General features: G+C 41.7%; 1 protein-coding gene across 1 annotated transcript; it reads right to left on the bottom strand.

Moving 5' to 3' along the window:
* Positions 1 to 8180: 8180 nt before the first annotated feature.
* Positions 8181 to 19004, bottom strand: LOC149078350 (uncharacterized). The gene is made up of 8 exons (XM_089241998.1): positions 18953 to 19004; positions 16354 to 16622; positions 14094 to 14146; positions 13213 to 13261; positions 12954 to 13112; positions 11044 to 11237; positions 10722 to 10919; positions 8181 to 10169 (listed from the first exon to the last, which is right to left on the bottom strand). The coding sequence occupies exons 2-8, from the start codon at positions 16460 to 16462 to the stop codon at positions 9960 to 9962; spliced, it is 972 nt and encodes a 323-aa protein (XP_089098124.1). The 5' UTR covers positions 16463 to 16622; positions 18953 to 19004; the 3' UTR covers positions 8181 to 9959.
* Positions 19005 to 19292: the final 288 nt, after the last annotated feature.

Raw genomic sequence — 19292 nt, 5'->3', positions numbered from 1 at the left:
TTCCGACGCATCGTCCTGGAACCGCGCCTGACTGCCCCCATGCGTTTGCATGCCTCCCTTGAAGTTCGGTAATCAGTTGGTTGGTTGCAAACAATGTTTTCATAACGTATGCACTTATTGTATCACAATCTATAAGTCCTAATTCAACGTGTCTTTAACTTATTTAGGAGTTCGGCCGATCTTCAACCGCGGCAAATGCGGCGTCATCCAAAAACGTCAGGCAGACTCGGTTATCTCGAATCGGATGGCGAATCGACCAGGGACCAATAAAAAGCCGCCCATGACGTACCCACAGCTGATCGAGAAATGTCTTGGAGAGAACGGCGGTCTGACTGTGCACGGCATTTACCGATGGCTTCAGTAAGTTAAAAGAAAAACGTTTCCAACATTATTTCTTCGCCATGGCATAACAGTGATACGCCGACTTACGCCACTAATTCGTCCCATGTGTGTGACCGACAAGTCGGAGAAAACGTAACTTCCATGAGGAATTTTCCAATGCAAATGCCCCACCCTCCTCAGAAGGAGAAGGGACGCATAAAAAAAATACATATTTCCTTCATTCTTTCTTAACTTCTCGATTTTTTTTTTTGATGCGACTCCCCCCCCCCCCCCCCCTCTTGGAAACATTTCTCTCTAAAAACGCGACGCGTGTGCGGAAAGCCTTTTTCAAGCTTTGTTAAAATACATCTGACTGAGGAAAACAGCGGTGAACTCGGTCGGGCAACACCTTCGACAGCAAAAAGCCTCCACGCGAAGCTCGTGACATCACTAAAGTCGTCCATTTAACCTATAGAAATTGTCCATTGTCATTAGAAATTGTCTTTATTCTAGTCGTCTTAATTTCACCTATAGTCATTGGATACTGCAAAAAAGGTAAAGATTTCGCATACGTCAGACTGCTATATCCAATGGTTACAGGTAAAATGGACGACTTCAGTGACGTCAAAGCTTCGCGCGGAGTCTTTCTGCTATAGAAGGTGTTGGTCGGGGTCGTGGTTTGCAGCTCCCCCACTCTATGACCCAACTAGTGTAGCAATGGTGTAAACAAGGCGATTCGAAATTTATTGGACAAACTTTAAGGGGTGATATAAGACACCTAAACAAGCATTTTTGATCATAGAATGTGCTGTCTAATCGCAACAGCAAAGGATGTTTTTGGAGAGTGCGGAGGAACACTCTTCACCAAAACAAATACATTTTTCTGGCGGATTTGCTGCGATATGTGCTATCAGCCATTCGGGGATGTATAGGCATCTTCAGAGTTTGTGTTTTATTGGTGCAAGGTCCATCAAGGTTATACTTCGCCAAACAATGATCAAGCGGTATAATAACGTGTGGCAGAATTTGCGTTACCTAGGTTGCACCATAGGAGAAGGCCTACCAATACCCTGCACCCTCGAATGGTTGCAGCAAATCTGTCAGAAAAATATGATATTTACTTCTAGTAAAGTGTTATTGTCAGTGGCGTCGGAGCCGGGGGTGCTGTGGGTGCTCGAGCACCCACGGTAATTTGTGACATGGGTCTCGGCACCCCCAGAGAAGATTCAGAAGTAAAAATTTTGTACGTAAAGGCCCAACCCACTTATATTATATTGCTTATGGCATCGATACCCTTGCATATGAATGACCAAAAGAAGTAACCTGGGAACGGTGGCTTCGATTCTTGTGGTGCAGGAGCACCCATGGTGATTTATGGCATCGGTCTGAGCATCCTGAATTGATTCAGACGTCAAAATTTCCTATTTAAAGATCGAGACGCGCACCCACAAGTTCCAAACACTTCCGACGCCCCTGGTTGTTGTGTGCACTCTCTAACAAAAACCTCTACTGCCTTTGCTATTGTGATTCGACCGCAAATTTTTGAAAACAGTTTTTCGGAAAGAACCCGGGAACGCAACCCTTTTATTCGGGGGGATACGTGCACATTGCCCCACTTCATTAGTAAGTCACCCAAATATATCAAACCTGCTCACATCATGAGGAAGCGACAGGGAAATTATCTTCTTTCTATAGTCACAGACAATTTTTTTTCACGATTCATTTTATATATACATACATTTTCCAATAGGTTATATTTTTTCCCCCACCATATGTAACTAATTAAGCTAGAAAATATATCATTATTCCATATTTGAGAAGCACTTCGTTAATTGTTTTCTTATTTTTAGTGAAAGGTATCCTTTCTTCAGAAACAAAGACGGAAAATGGAAGGTGAGTACTGACATTATTCTTAAAGAACTTAACGTTTCAAAGTTTTTATAATCAGGATGAGCCTAGAGGGCGCTTCCCGAAAGCAAATCACTGGAAAAATGCAAATCAGAGTCCTATAAAATGCAGGATGTACTATTAACATCTTGTGTTTTTTTTCCACGAGAAGTAAAAATTCCAGTGGGGATTTGCTTTGGTATGCAAACATTGCAAGACGTTTGACTCGGTATTTTGCCATCAGTATGTACTATGGGCTACGCATCCCCATTGGTTTTTGGCGTAATAATGACCGTTATTTAATAACTCGCATTGGTTTAGTCTGGAATTCTTTCCACTTTGAATAAAAAAAGGAGGAGATGTATGATATTGCGATTATGTATCATTTTTTTTTCGTGATGTGTTTCCGTCTTTTGATGGCAGTTGTTGTGTTACAGAACGCAATAAGGCACAACTTGTCCATACGCTCCCAGTTCAGGAAGGGCGAATCAAGGGGCCGCAGCCACGTGTGGTATCTGGATAATCACCATCGTCGCATCTTGCAAGAACAACAGCAGGAAAGTCCATCTATGGAGCTCTACTCGTCAAAGGTCAGTTGCTATTCACAAGTCGGTGTAATCCAGGGGAACTTAACCTTTCTCAGCCGCTACCCGAAATCAACAACAAGATCAGCTTCGTGACCCATGGGACTATTTGTTTTTCGAAATGAGTGAACACAATAAGTACACTTATAACACGCTATAATCGAATTCGAATGACTCATCTATTAAGCTCCTGCGAATCAAGTTTGGGTAATGACCCATTGCTCAAGAATACTCGGCTATAAGTGGATTTGTATGACCCATCTCGAATGCCCCTGCGAATTAAGTTCTGATTGTGACCCATAGCCCTCTCATTCAGGATAACGGCCAAAATTGACAATGGTCGATAGAACCTTGGTGGTATGAAATGAGCTCATGAATAATGAATACTTTGCTGTAAGTGGGTTTATACGATCCATCTCTTACACACCTGCGAATCAATTTGGATCATGACTCATAGTGCAAGAATCCTAGGCCATAAGATGGTTTGTACGACTCATTTTAAAAGCACCTGCAAATAAAGTTTGAGTCGTGACTCGAAGCTCAGAAATCCTTGGCTGTAAATAGATTTGTACGACCCATTTCGGAATAAAATTTTCACCGTCACCCATAGCTCAAGTATACTCCACTATAAGAGGGTTTTACAACCCATTTCGGATGTCCCTGCAGATCAATTTTGGGTCGTGACCCATAGCTCAAGAATCCTTGGCTGTAAGAGAGTTCGTACGATCCTTTTTGGAAGCCATTGCGGATTAAGTTTGGGTCACGACTTATAGTTCAAAAATACTCAGCTATGGGTGAGTTTATACGACCCATTTTGAATGTTAGTGCAAATAAATTTTCATGGCCCGACTCAAGAATCCCTGGCTTTAAGAGGGGTTTGTGCTACCCATTTCGAAAGCCATTTGGCATCAAGTTTGGATCATGACCCATAGCTCAAGAATCTCCGGCTGAAAGTAGATTAGTACGATTCATTTTGGAAAGACATTGCGAATAAAATTTCCGTCGTGACCCATAGCTCAGGAATACTCGTTGGTAATTGCGTTTATAAGACCCATATCGGAAGCCCTTGAGACCCAAATTTGTTCATGCCCCATAGGTTAAGGACCCCTGGTGTAATCGATAGCTGTTTTGAAATTTAAATAATGCTGATGAGCCCCTTTTATCTATGACAAAATAGGCAACCATTTTTTTGGCCATGACATAAAACAAAATCGTGTTTTTCCGTACAGGCAGAAAACCGTGAAGACGAGGCGGTCGCTTGGCTTCCGCAAGGGGATCTGATAGCTTGGAGCCACGACGAACCTCCGGTGCAGATTTTCTACGCGGCCGCTTCCACGACGACGACACCCGAAGCGACGTCCACGCCAGAGCATCATTCGTTCATGGCAGCTTCTTTCGACGGAGCCTTGTCTCAGCATCCTGGACAACGTCCGACTCCTCCTATCGAAGTGATTTCCGAAGTTGAAATCAACGCCTTGGATATCTCCTCTGACGTCAAGGGCTATCAGACTCCGAGTTTCTTCCACGAGGCCGATACTGATGGCATCCGAGTTGAAGAATATGATCCGCATATTTTTAGATTCAGTGGTAAGTTTATATTGCACTGTGATTTTCCCCCTCTTCTCCCTTTTCTTATTAGTTGAAATTTAAGAGGTCTCATACCTTTTAACATGATAAAAAAAAAACTATATTGAAAGGTATGAGAGAAATATCATTAAAAATATTATTTAACCATTGATTTATTTCAATTTTTTTACTCATATTTCATGTTGTACATGCTGTCGTACGTCAGTATAAAATTTTACACGTCTCTAATACCTAATTTTTTTGTAAATTTTTGAATAGGTGCATTAAAAACAGCTTGTGCGCATGATAAAATACGATGTAATTGAATAAAAATTGATTCAAAATAAAGGAAAGAACGCATTTCATGAAGTAAAACAAATGATTGAATGTGTGGTGCGTACACATTCCGGCGTGTACCAATTGGTTAGAAATTCCGCAGAAGGAATGTGTGCGAGGTGCATGTACGGTTAAGTAGTAGTACACAATTGATAAAAGACTACACACTTACGGCACAACTCATTTGATAATAAATTCCCCATGGCGATAGACCGGAGTTGCGCTCGGTTTGTAGGAAAAAAAGTCAGGTTGGTGACGCCCGATTTCTTAAAAATATTTATTTATTTATTTATTTTTTATAGTTTTTTAGATACTAATTACTGGAAAAATGATTAAAAAATTCCACCACGTACAGTTTTTTTAGATAAAGGTAAAATTAAATTTTAATAGTAATGCATAGGCAGCGCATACAAACCACATTGAAGCTGTGCGTTATAGATAAATATAGTAAATCATTGCTAAAGATATTTCGTAGGTTTTAGAGCGTATCATTATAACGACAGAGTTAGGATGTAAATGTGAAGCATGTATTTATGAGGTGATGAAGTAAAATAAAAATTCCAAGATATTTTTGGATTTGAGTTATTTCCCCTCAAAATATGAAATCGTTTTGTGAAAAAAACCTCACGTGATGGAAAAAAGTGGATTATATTTTTAGAATCAGCACTGAAAGAAGTATAAAAATCCCATTACCAAAACTAAAAAAAAAGCTTTCAAAAAGTATTATTTTTGTAAACCTGTGTAATTGAAAAAACAAATATATATATCCGTCCTTATATATATATATATATATAATCTCTGAAGAAAATATTCACTATTCACTAATGAGATAATTGCAGATACGCGCGAGTGTGTGGTGTGGAGTAGGTTGTTGTCTTTTTTTTTTTACTTCTTTTGCGGCACATTGATTGGTGAAGGTAATACTTTTTTTCACGAATCACTCAAAATATTTTAAGTACAGTATATTTTCAGTACCTTCAGAGTATGTGATGAGAGAAATTTCACGAATGCGATGATTTAATGTACTTAACATTTCGCTCAATTTGTTATGCAGGTTACATAGACGGGCCTCAATACATTGACCAAGTGGCTCTCACCCGCGACGGTCATCATCGCCACCAGGAGCAACAACCCGGCACGAGCAGCAGCAGCAGCAGTCAGCTTCTACCGCTACTCGGTTGCAGCGCCTACAAAGTGCCCCATCCAGCTGAAGTCAGCTGCACCGACGAGCTGTTCCTGGCAGATTTGGACTCTTTCGGTTTGGGGAGCAGCGTCCTTCTCTGATCACCACTGGTTATTACGAAGCGTCCGGGTCTTTGGTGAAATGAGTCAGCTGTCCGAACTAATGTTTTTGTCGTCCATCCAATACCTCGTGTGAATTAAATCAAGGCTTTCGTGTAGCCTTATATAATTTTCGTTGAAAAAAAATCATGATGTTGGTAACCCATAATGTTACATATTGATGTTTGAAAGCTTGTCTTAGGCTGGGATTACACTGTGAAAGTTTCATAAAAGTTATTTTATAAAACTTGAAAAATGCAACCAATAAGCGTATCGGTTATATTGGAGCAAATGTAACAGATGCGCTTATTGCTTGCATTTTTAAAGTTTTATAAGAGAATTTTTCTGAAAAAAACGTTCATAGAAATGACTGACTCATTTCATACCCCGGCCCAAGACTCAAAAGCATGAAATGAGCAAGCTGGTAGAGGCTTTTAGAATCGACCAATATTTATTCAATTCCCTGTGTGTGTGTGTGTAACGTATTTCTCTGATAAATAGTTTGTGTTGCATGAAGCAAACAATTGTATGCAAACAGTTTATGTCGCATGATGCAAACAGTTTATGTTGAATGGAAATACAGGGTATGTTTCAGACTCATGGGCGAAACTGCTGTGAGGAGTGATAAACAGAGGTGGATTTATAGTTTTATCGCCTGTGGGCTTTTCAAATTTTGCCGCCCGTTACTCATTCTTGTCTAATTTTCTTGACCATGCACTCCTCCAATTAGCCACCCTGAACCATTGGGCCCACTTAGGTCCCACCTCTCTTTGTATATATATACCTCTACATCCAATCACTTCGCCATTCACATACTTTCACACCTTCTAAGTCAGTGTTTCCTCAACCGCGGCCCAGTACCGGGCTCCAACACTAGTCACACCGGGCCGTGAGTGATTCGCAGAGTTTAATTTTTCCCATTAATTTCTCGTTATTGTGTGTATGACCGGGCCTTTCACTTACACAAAAGAGATTTACCGGGCCGCATTCTTCCAAAAGGTTGAGAACCATTATTCTAAATCACTCACTTCTCATACTTTTGGCTTCCTCACACTCCTGGCACGTCCTGTATCCTGCGTGCCGCTGACAAGGGAGTCCGTTTCGCACAGACAAAGGTGCGATTGCTCAAAGGTTTTTCGATCTAACAGGCTTTTTGTCGGAAAACCCTCCCGGTGCAGTATTCGAGTATGAGCTTCGAGAGCGTTCGCAGCACCATACATGAGATGCATGTCTGCCTCGTCCTGGGTTCGTGAAAATAGACATTCCTCCTGCCATTCACGATATCAGTGACGATAAATCGAACGGCAAAACCAGCGCTTTATACGTGCAATAACATTGCCGTCTGGCGGTTCTTCGCTTGCGTTGTGATCAGAGGCGGATTCATGGTTTTGTCGACACTGTGGGCTACATAAATTTTGCTACTCTTATCCAGATCTAGCCTAATTTTTTTGACGACACATTTTGCAAATTAACCGCCCTCCACTATAACGCACTCGTTTTCCCCTTCCACCTTTGTCTGTAAGTCACTCTTTTTGATGACTCACGTGCTGACACACTTTCTTGGCCAAACTCATGGTGGCTCACTGACCCGGTATGGCTCCCTAGGTCACTTTATTTTTTGGTAACTGACTAACCTTGTCCTAGGTCACTCTTTTCGGTCATTTACATGCTTGCAAAGTCTCTAGGTGACTCGTTCGGTCACTCACTAATCTAGTCTTTTGTTCTCCAAGCAGAGTCATGGTTTTACTACGTGTGGGTTAGACAAATTTTGCACCCTTCTCCAATTCCACAAATTCTCTTGACAATACTCATCCTGCAATTTTTCCACCCCTCCGAACTTGCCACCCTAGGCAATAGCCCGCTAAGAACCCCCCGCCTTCCGTAAATTCGCCTGTGGCCATGCATTGTAAGAAGAAAATTTCTTGTTTAGCAATGAGTCAGTTTTAGATGTGTTCTGTCACTGTTTAGTTTTGCCCATGAGTTCGGAATCACTCTGTGATACGATGAAATATCAATATTACGCCATGTAAAGATGTAGCATGTAAAGAATTATATCTTTAATTAAATGATGCATACCCTCGAAATATGTACATCGATATTCATCTCGTGATTGATTCTATATTGTTTCGTGCAGTGATTTCATTTCAAAAATCATAAAGAACTATATATTCAACGCACTGAAGAAAAAGATCGCTCACACAGAAATGATTGTCGTTCCCTGATTACAAGGAAGCTCATATTACCCATGAGTCTAACATTAGTGTTACAATCAACTGCAAGTTCAAAAACCCTACAACGAATACAGAAGCTTGCTAATTTGAACGATGATTGGAGGCGACGGGTTAGGTTTTGGGATCCGTGATTGATTCTCTACCTGTTGCCAAAGTCAAGAAAGTCTTTGGACGAGGAGTTAGCTGTCGATCCTCGCAGCTGAATATGTTCGACAGGCACCGGAATCTCCCGCTGTACATGGCGGAATCCCTCGCAGTGGATGAATTCTCGGCTTCTTCTCCTTCATCGTCCGAAGAATAATCCCTGGGTCTCTTGTACCCGCAATATTTTGCGATGGACTTCCCACTTGGACTTGTAGTAATCATTAGCTTGTTGCGGTCTTGGTTCTTTTTCCCGCTGCCAATCCAAGATGTGTACCGGCGGCTTCTCGGACCAGTGTTTATCGATGGAATCGATTCGCGAGTTCCGGAATCTAAATTACCGCTGGAGTCCTCGTCGAGTCTGTCCGAAAATTTTTTCGCGTCACGGAACAATACAGAAATCGGGGCATAGCTACTACGTTCTAGTCCCCTGAATGTCCGATGGTCCCTATTTGAGTCCGATGCGTGTTCAGTGTCGTCCATGTTGGACTGAATGACGTTCCTTTCCCTTAGGGGTTTCAACGTCTTGGACGTTCCCGAGACCAGGTTATCTTCTGAATGTCCTTCGCTATCTTCGGACAGATGACTTCGAGAAGTTGATGAACCTCGTTGTCTTCTAGGTATCTCCAACATGTCCGAATCGGACTTTCTTCCCGAAAAGCTATTTGAACTCGGTGCATGTTCAGTATTGTCCATGTTGAACTGAATAACGTTCCTTTCCCTTAGGGGTTTCAATGTCCTGTACTTTTCCAAGACCACAATGCTTTTTGAACGTCCCTCCCTCTCTTTGAACAGGTGCTTTCGAGAAACTGAAGAGCTTTGTTGTCTTATAGGTATCTCATACATGTCTGGATCGGAAAATCTCCCCGAAAATTGATTTGACTTCGACGCATGTTCAGTAGTGTTCATTTTGAACGGAATGACGTCCCTTTCCCTTAGGGGTTTCAATGTCCTGGATTTTTCCGAGACCAGGTTGTCTTCTGAACGCCCTTCGCTCTCGTTGCAACTACCTTCTTCTACGATTTGTGTACGTCGGTGATCCATGTGTGTGACAGCGCCATCGTCGTTTTCATTTTCGGTATCGTCATCAAAGTACGCGAAACTCGATGTCGGTGATATCGCTGCTGGTGCTCGGTGTTCAGATGTATCAGGCTCCCTACGTGTTGAAGTTTTGATTTTTGTTGACTTTCGATAATTGGTATCTACTTGATGTCCCTCAGGTGTTACGGGTATTTCCAACACGTCCGGATCAGACACTCTATTCAAAAAGCTATCTGAGTCAGATGCACGTTCTTTGTTATCCATGTTTAATTGAATGACGTTACTTTTACTTAAGGGCTTCAATGTCCTGGACGTTCCCGAAACCAAGATGTCTTTTGGACACCCTTCGCTCTCGTGGCAACCACTATCTTCGACGATTTGTCGACGTCGGTGATCTATGACGACGTTTTCATTTTCAGCACCTCCATCAAAGCACGCGAAACCTGATATCGCTGCTGATACTCGATGTTTCGATGTATCAGATTCTCTACGTGTCGCAGTTGGAGTGTCTGTCGACTTTTGAGAATCGGTATCCACTTGATGGCTTTCAGCGTGTTCCCGTCCTTCAGGATTACGTTCGTCGACGATCTCGGCTCGTTTTTTTTTCCTGTCTGATCTCTGCAGCGCAGGTATTTTCTTCACACGAGCTGAGTCTCGAACTACGGGAACCCTGGCTGCTCCGCCTGGTGCTGTATCGCTCGAAAGACAACAGAAAGAGTTGGATGTTGTCTCCAGTTTTGGTCTTTCCTGCAGCTTGGATTTCTACGCAAGATTCATTCGCCTATGTAAAAGCACAGAAGAAAAAAAAAAGAGACGAATTAACAACCAGTAGCTAATTGAGCAAAGCAATGCCGAATTTTAATTTATATGCGTCAACATGGCACCCCTGAGATAGCATAATAGCATAGTTTTTACTAGAGATACGTAAATTTCGCAAAAATAATCTCCAAATCGGAAATTTCGCATTTATTCACAAAAAATAAAAATAAAAGAAATAAAATAAAAAAAGAAAAATTTTTTCAAGTAAAGAATTTTGCATTCATTCGCAAAAACAAACTGAACTAATGACACATTTGTTTTTACGTAGCCAAGTGTTAACGGTACCAAGTACCTTTAGTACAACCAAGTACTGTACTCATTTGCTAAAGTTGTAGAATTCAAGCGCTCAGGAAAATTACTACCTATTTTCGTTTCAAAAAGTGTAAATTATCGAGATTTCGCGGGAAAGTAGTTTTTTGATGCAATTTTTCGTATTTATTCATTAAAAATGTCGAATTTCGCAATAATCGCATCTATTTCGTTAATACGAAAATTACTTATCCTTAGTTATTACCATTTGTAAGGCAACCATAAAATATCGGCTTATCTCCCAAGCTCGTTTTCCTCTGCAAACGCTGTTGAATGATAACCTCGGCCTATCGTTTGACGATACCGCCCAGTCCTCGAGGGAACTCGACCAGTCCAGCGTCACGTCGAAACAGTCCAGTAACCTGTCCTCGTATTCGCTGATATCGAAACTTTCTTTCATTTTCTTCGATCGAACAAGAAACGAAAGTTAATTTTTAATACTGTATGCGACAAAAAAAAAAAACCTCTTATAAATGCAATTAAAGAAACTAAACTATCTGCTATATATTAGTGAGCGTCTCTCGTACTTCCATCATCAAGGCAGGCTTGACCTTCTGTTCCCAATCACGGACCTTTCGGTGCAGGTCGCTGTTTTCGGCAGCGATCGAATCCGAGTCATCATCCATACGGGCCTGTAATTCTCTCAGAAGTATATTTTCTCCGCGATGTGCTTCTGCGACAGCCGAGTCCAAAGTGGGCTCCGAAACGTCTTCGATGACTCCTAAAAGATAAATTAAGTGAAGTTATACGAAAGGCAGCCCCGTCATTTAGGGGGGGGGGGCAGGGCGAGCCGTTGCCCCCCTTTCGAAAATACACTAAAAATGGTATATATATATATATACATACATACATTGAGTACATGTGCTTTGCCACCCCCCCCCCCCTGGAAAATGTTGAAATGACAGCCCTGAGACGAAAGGGCAGTGTCATCAACCTTGAATCTTACAAGGTAATGCTTTAGCTCAACTCTAAGTTGTTGCCAGATTTGCATCAATGTTTCACCAAGGTCTTTGGGTGGATCGATGAACAGTCAGATTCTTCAAAATCCATGGGCTCTCGACGGCATTTGTGTAAGATGCAGTGGAATGATGTCCGAATAGTGCCTCTAACTTTGTGGTAGCTAACTAACTATTGCTTTACAATTAGTTTTCCCCAGTTTCAGATCAGTCTACTTTGGCTTTGTCATCCACTGACTTCAAAGAAGGAAATGTCCGTTGATTTACGAAAAATTATGAAAAAAATGTAAGTATCTACGCTTCATCTCACATAGAAACAAAAAGAGTAGCGGCGTAGTGAAATTATTAAACCCGGAAACAAATGATTAAAAATGACAACAGTTGGCTACTCATCGCCTTTCGCGCTTCTTGGTGATACCTATTAAGAACTTCTTTTCACTCTCCCACACTCTAGCACTCCTTTTATTAGCTTCTCTATTTTTTAGAAAAAAAAATAGTTATTTTCCTTTTCTCTTCTCTTTGCCCGTGCTTTACCTGACCATGTATTGTTTGAATGACGTCACTCTGAGACTCTAGGGTTGCGGGATTTTATATTGTCTTAACTTCTAACGACAATCAAAATACTAATATTTGCAAATTTTTTTTGAGTGACCCATAATAATTCCGCCGGATTTTTCATATTTTCGTACATATCTAAATGAATAGAATCAGTAATAATTTTTTCAAAACTTTTTGAAGACGTCACCTTGGGGCCCTTTTCCCGTCAGCAGGCATTTGATAGACTTAACCGCACATGCACCTCGTAAACATTCCGCGGAAAAGTTTCTAACGAAGTGGTTGCATGCAGGAACGTGTTGTTGTGTATTCGTTGCGTGGGCCCTAGCGTCTTTACGTTGTCTTAATTAGGCTTGTTTCGTGTTATACTGGTGCTGCCATCTGTATTCCATATTTTGAAGTGAAAACGTATAAGCATAATTTTTTTATGCTGATGCGCAGCATTTCTGATCCTATCTGAAGCCAATCAGAACAACTCCACCAGAGACTGTTCCACCACAAGGGGTCTACTGCTGAATCAGACATGCACCTCGTCCATATTCCTCTGCGGAACTTCTAATTGGTACATGTTGGAACGTGTGTGTGTATGTGTAGTGAACCTGACGTGAAGTTTTTTTTCTGTGTAATGCTTGTTATGTGTAGTGCTGCCATCTGCCATCAATTTTTTTTCTAACTATGGTTGAAATGTACCACAAAGGATCTGTGAAATATGTCGTGATCGAACCGCCGATCGAAACCTGCCGCATCGAACCTGCATTAATTTGATTAAAATAACCATACAGTTGTTGTCATTCGGGGCAAATAGCAACCAGTAACTGTTGGAAAATGAAAATTTTTTTGAATTGAAAATTCAATGGAATTTAAAAAAAAAATCGATAGTTATTAATTGAACTGAAACAAGAAAAATTTAATCGTAAATTCCTTACCTTCCAGAAACTCATCAGTTGAATCCCCGTCGCGATTTCGCATCCCATCTTGGACACTCTGTTGTTCGACGTCGTCAGCCATCGTGGTCCCATGGTACCGATGGTTGTACCCTCTGTCCTTCAGTGGAGATTCCGCCACCGGAACATCACGTTTTGAGCCTTTCGGACAATAAAGATACACTGCACGTACGTATGTACGAATTGACGAAATAAAATTATAAATCAATCAAAGAAGGACCATTAAATTGTAAGAGCTTACGTTTAACGAGTCTGTAATAATTAGGTCTGGGCTTGGAACCTCTTCTCCTCTAAAGGGAGGGAAAAAAAAGTTGTAGGACATGATATAGTCATTGTGCCAATAAACAGTAAGAATCGAAAAGACCGAATATGACCATATGACCCGTATTTTACGGTTCATCTCCGTTTTTTCATATTTTTGACCATCCTGACTTTTTTTCATAAAAATGTCATATGCCTCGTTATTTTTTAAAGAATATTATTTGAATTTGTTATCTAATGGATGTGAAATGATGTAATCATGGATGTGAAGATAAAATTCTAATAACATTATTAATTATATTATTATAATTATATGACCGTAAATATAAGCTTTCACCTCACTTATTTTTTTCCCATGTTCAAAACGGTCTTTTTTCTTTCGTGGAATGCAATTTAATTAACTGCATTTTGCAATGTATGTCAGTGATTTTCAACCGTAATTGGTGATTTTGCCAGTAGTTGGTGACATGTTTGGCGAGAAATGGCGGTATTCCGTATTTCCGTTTTTTTGGGGGTTTCGATTGCTTGTATATTTCCTCGATGATAGCACGTATGATTCACCAAACCATCAGTTCTACAATTGATTGATTCGATGTTTATTTAATAATATGTTTTATAACTTAACAATATTTAATTAACTGCATTTTGCAATATATTTCAGTGATTTTCAACCGTAATTGGTGATTTTTCCAGTAGTTGGTGACATGTTTGGCGAGAAATGACGGTATTCCGTATTTCCCCGTTTTTTGAGGGGTCTCGATTTCTTGTATTTTTCTCGATGATAGCACGTATGATTCACCAAACCATCAGTTCTAATTGATTCAATGTACACGTGAGGGCATTTAGAAAATGTTCACGAACCTTCTTTCGGATGAGATCCAACGCTTTGTCTTCCTGATGGTCAGAGAAGGGTTCTAAGAGAGTACAAGAGAAATGCAAGATTACTATAGATAGATGAGGAAGATAGAATTATATTATTGTAGATCACTCAAACACACAGTTTTGCAATGTGGGTAATATCGCCCCCCCCCCCATTACACCCGGTGGAGACGATCTTACGAGAGGGCGATAATAGTTACAGGTACAATACAGCAGGGGTTCTCAACCTTTTCAGTCTCGACTCGAAACCAATAACAAGATTAGCGTCACGACTCATAGGACTTTTTCTTCGAATTTGGTGAAACCAGTGACGCAATAAGTGCATTTATAGCAGGACTAAGTGGAATTGTACGACTCCTTGGGGAAGCCGCTGAGAATCAAGTTTGGGTACCGATTCATAGCTCGAGAATCCCTGGCTGTTAGTGGAGCTGTGCGACCTATCTCGGATAGTCCTACGACCACGGCCGTAGTGCGCCTTTTCGGCGCCCCGGGGCAGACTTTTTCTTGGAGAGGGGCCCTCTTGAGAGGGTTATTATTATGCAAAATGAGTGAAAATTTTTGTGCTTCTCCCTTCGGCTCGGAGCCCCGGAGTCAGTGCTCCGGTTGCCCCAGTCTAGCTACGATCCAAGTTTTCGTCGCAACCCTTATGTTAAGAACCCCTACAGTATTGGATCCTATCGCTCAGAAGTTCTATAGAGATGAGTGGTTCTTAACCAGGGGTGTAGGAATCCCTCAGCGGCAGGGCCGTCTTAGCATCGTGGGTTTCCGGGCCACGTGATTTTTCTGAGGCCATACTTGGCAAATTATCGAAAATTTCAATCGGTTCTCATTTTCATGAGGCTTCCGGGTCATTTTCGAGTGGGCCCATGCGTTACGACGGAACTGCTTGGGGGTTCTTGGAGAAGTCTCAGGGTAGGGATCCGGGAGTTTGGATGAGAAAACAATTGACTCATACCTTTGACATCATCACGCGCTGAATACAAGTAAGGGAGTATCAGGTTGTTGATGAAAATAAAGAAGTACCCCCCCCCCCCCCAATCAATTCCCCATTAGATGGAACTGAGACCGATCGACGTTGGGGTTGCCAGTGGTCTCGTATTTGAAGGGAAAAAAATGCTTCAAAAAAGTTATTCGGGACGTTTGTTTATTCCGTAATTTAATTTTTTAAGGGAAGGAAAACTATCAAGGTCTTACCCGACTATTCGCCCCTAACATCAAGATTTGCCTACGGTGTGGTTCGAAATGATTCTGTTGTTGATTAGGTACTGCCAGAGTCACAAAGAAAATATTGTACAAACAATTCCCCTAGAACTGAAAGGTTCTTTTCAATCCCATAAATTTCCTGACCATTGAGTATGATTCCGTATGTGAGTAGATGCTGCCATCTGTGTTTGAGTTTGAAATCTCGACAGTTAAACCTTGTTCCATGTTTAAATTTTTGGAATCTGGCAATACCAAAGCAAGACGTCTCCTAAAACTTTCAATAATAACCATAGTATGCATTAGACGGGCTCGCATCGTGAGGATCCGGGTTCGAAATCCACCGTCGCCGCAGTGGTGGTCGGCTGAAGTTGGTTTTCTGTGGTTCCCAACTTCGAGGTGCAAATGCGAGCCGACCTCCTCGTTAAGAAGTCTCGCCACACACAGCAACAAGCAACAGTCCTACACAACGGTGCAATTGTTCAATCACTACACTTCATTCATAGTTAGAAAAATCGACGGCAGATTGCAGCACGTGCCGCTGTGGTGGTCGAGTGGTCATAGTGACGGACTCGCATCGTGGGGACCTGGGTTCGAGCCCCACCGTCACTACAGTGGTGGTCGGCTGAAGTTGGTTTCCAACTTCAAGGCGCAAATGCGAGCCGATCTTCCCGTTAAAAAGTCTCGCCACAGAGAGCAACAGTCCTACAAACAGTACAAATATTCAGTCATTACACTTCACTCACTTCACTTCTGAGATATAGATGGCAGCACTAAAAAATCATACACAACTCTAGATACGCACTCAGACTGTTAGGTACACATACATACTTACACACCTGAATTGTGCTTGGCTTGAGGGGGGGGGGAAGATTGCAACACATAACGGGCATTAAACGGAAACAAATTTCGTGTTAGGATCACGACATGTACAAGCACATTCCGGCATGTACCAATTCGTTAGATATTCCGTAGGGGAAACGTGTGCGAGGTGCATGTACGGGAAAGTAGTATTAGTAGTAGTGTATGCATTAATGGATACCTTCGTTGTTTGTGACGTCAGCGTGAGACAAGCCACTGTCGCCATCGTCACCGATTTCAGGGACCCCATTCATCGTATCACGACCGTCAGCACCATCATGCGTCATCATTTCATCACCAAGGTCTTCCTCAGTGACAGCAGCCTCTATGTAGTAGAAGTCTTCGGCGCTCTGCGGCCTCACAATCGGAAGCGCGTACGCCCCACAGGACAGTGGCGTGCAACGGTTCACGTAAAAGTCATTCTTCCGGCCGTAAACTTCGCCATCGACACTGCAAATACAAGGTAAGAAATGGCTGTTGAAGATTCTGTAGGAATGTCAGAGACGTGTCTCCGATAAGAAAAGGTATGAGAGAGTGTGGGCTTCCCATCTGTGACAGGTGCCCAATTAGCAGCAGCCCTGGGTTACCTAAGACAATAGGCTCTTAACTTTGTTCAGACACGACTCAAAATCAACAATAAAATTTCCTTCGCGACACATTGGAGCTGTTTGTTTTTCGAAATTAGTGAAACCAGTGACGCAATAAGTGCATTTATAACGGGACTGAGTGGATTTGTGAGACTCATTTAGGAAGCTGCTACTAATCAAGTTCACGTCGTGACCCATAGCTCAAAGATCCCTGGCTATTACTGGAGTTGTATGACCCAGGGCCGTAACTAGGATTTTTGCCACCCGGGGCAAACATGATTTTGCTTCCCCCACAACTTGAAAATTTGATAATTTCATAACGGTGTTCTTTGTTCCCACCTAAAACTGCCGCCCCCTAAATTTTGCCAATCGGGGCAGTTGCCCCCAGTTCCGGCCCTGGTATGACCCATTTAGGAAGCCCCTGTGAATCCGGTTTGGGTCGTCGCCCTTAGCTCAAGAATCAGTGTCTGTAAAAGACCCATGTACGACCCATCTCTTAATCCTATGTGAATCAAGTTTGGATCGTGACCAATAACTCAAGAATCCCTGGCTGTAAGTGAATTTGTCGACCCATCCCGGAAACTCCTGCGAATCAAGATTGGGCCGTGGCCTATAGCTGAAGAATCCAAATTTGAAAGTGGGGGGGGGGGATTTGTACGACCCATCTCAAAAGGCCAGACGAATTAGTTTTGGATCGTGACCCATGCTCAAGAATCCCTAGCTCTTGCTTCAGTTTTAGGACTCATCTAAGAAGCCCTATATAAATCAAGTTTGGGTCGTGACCTGTAGCTCAAGGATTCCTGGCTGTTAGTGGACTTATGCCTCCCATTTATGAAGCTCCTGCGAATCAGTTGAGTCGCCACCCTTAGCTCAAGAATCAATGTCTGTAAATGTACGACCTACCTCTAAAACTTATGTGAATTAAGTTTGGGTAATGACCCATAGCTCAAGAATGCCTGGCTGTTAGTGGAGCTGTAAGACCCATCTCTAAATCCCTCGATCCAAATTTGAATTGTGGCCCATAGGTCAAGAATCCCTGCTAGTGGAGTTGTACGACCCATTTAGGAAGCCCCTGAGAATCAGGTTTGGGTCGAGAATTAGTATCTGTAAGTGGATTTGCACGGCTGATAGTCTATGTGAATCAAGATGGTGATCCCCATAGATAAAGAATCCCTGACTCTAAATAGATTTGAACGCCCCATCTCAAAATCCCCCGCGATCAAAGTTTGGGTCGCGACCCCTACGTTAAGAACGCCATTTCACTACTACTAACGCCTGACTTGAGACCACTGCAAATGGAGCTCCTTGAACACGGACCACCGTCAGCAGTCTAGCTTAGCAAAATCGCAAAACATTGCAACTTGTGTGCATCGTGGCCATAAAAACAAACAATGTTGATTATGACCGCTCACATTCGTGCCGCGAAACAGCCAGATTCTGTCGGAAAATGCTGGAATACCCACTCTGCAGTCCGGACCTGTCATCCCCGAGGCAATCACCAAAAATTTCCGATATCGTTAACTTCAACTGGTACTTTTTCGGGCTGTCCCTACGGTATCCCTGGAAATGATCGCCAAAACCAGAGAGGTGGTAGTACACGGCAAGGCAAACTACAGTAAAACCTCGATAAGTCGTCACCTCAAGTTATCGAAAAATTATGACGGTTTAAGCGGAGTTCCGTCAGTTTTAATGTTCAATGTTATGAAAATCGTGTAAATTTAAAGTAATATGACATTTATCAAAGTATAAATCAAAATAACAATATTAATAAAATTTATAGATTGCGAAAGAAAAAATAATAGCCATTTTTTTTCCTTTTTTTAATCTCTTATTACTTAAATTATTGTGGTAAAATGTACTGTACACTTTGATTTATACTAGCAATTTTTAATTTAGACTAACAGAGCAACTGTTTGAATCTCTATTGCACATTAATTTTACATATAGTACATCAAATTTAATTTTAGTGTTTGAATTCTTCACCAGTAGTTCATGATACAACTACAAAGTGATACGAAGAACGGTTGTATCATACAAGATTACACAATTACGATTTAAATAAAGTACTTAACTCCAGGTTCATTTGCCATCTCATTTATTCCTGCATTCATCACACTTCTTAAAATTTACATAATCATTTAATTACGCGAGGTGGCAAGTAGTGAAAGAGGGAGGAGTCAGTAATTAACTTACCGCCGCCAGGCAGAGGTGTCCGCGCACGTCGGTGTTTCTTGTCACTCTGTCTCGGTGTTACGGCTTCTTCCTGAAGGTCTCATTCTATCTCGCCAAACACCTTCTTGTGCGCCAACCGACACCCTCTTGTGCGCCAAAACAGCGTAGTGTTCCCACATAACAACTTGCAGTTTCGGTTAAATTGAGCAGGGAAATTATCACAAATTATTTCCCTCTATCAAAAGTAATCTCTAACACTTTTAACTTGGTGGAGGGGCCCTGGGCACGGAAAAGTAAACAGAAGACAACTTGGGAAAGAATGTCTAATTTTTTTCAACAAAGATATTTTGTTTAAATTTCA

Source organism: Pholcus phalangioides, unplaced genomic scaffold (assembly GCF_987345545.1).
Source record: "Pholcus phalangioides strain wild (caught in Gottingen) unplaced genomic scaffold, Ppha-v1.0 ptg000014l_1, whole genome shotgun sequence".
Classification (NCBI taxonomy): domain Eukaryota; kingdom Metazoa; phylum Arthropoda; class Arachnida; order Araneae; family Pholcidae; genus Pholcus; species Pholcus phalangioides.
This window is presented reverse-complemented; position numbering and strand designations above follow the sequence as displayed.

What these genes read in the sequence shown, in the direction of transcription:
- LOC149078350 (XM_089241998.1), bottom strand. Translation starts at nt 16,462, where the DNA reads ATGATGACGCATGATGGTGCTGACGGTCGTGATACGATGAATGGGGTC. An exon ending in TGGATCTCATCCGAAAGAAG is followed by an intron (nt 13,262 to 14,093) that starts GTTCGTGAACAT and finishes CCCTCCCTTTAG; the next exon opens with AGGAGAAGAGGTTCCAAGCC. An exon ending in TTATGGTTGCCTTACAAATG is followed by an intron (nt 10,170 to 10,721) that starts GTAATAACTAAG and finishes GCTTTTACATAG; the next exon opens with GCGAATGAATCTTGCGTAGA.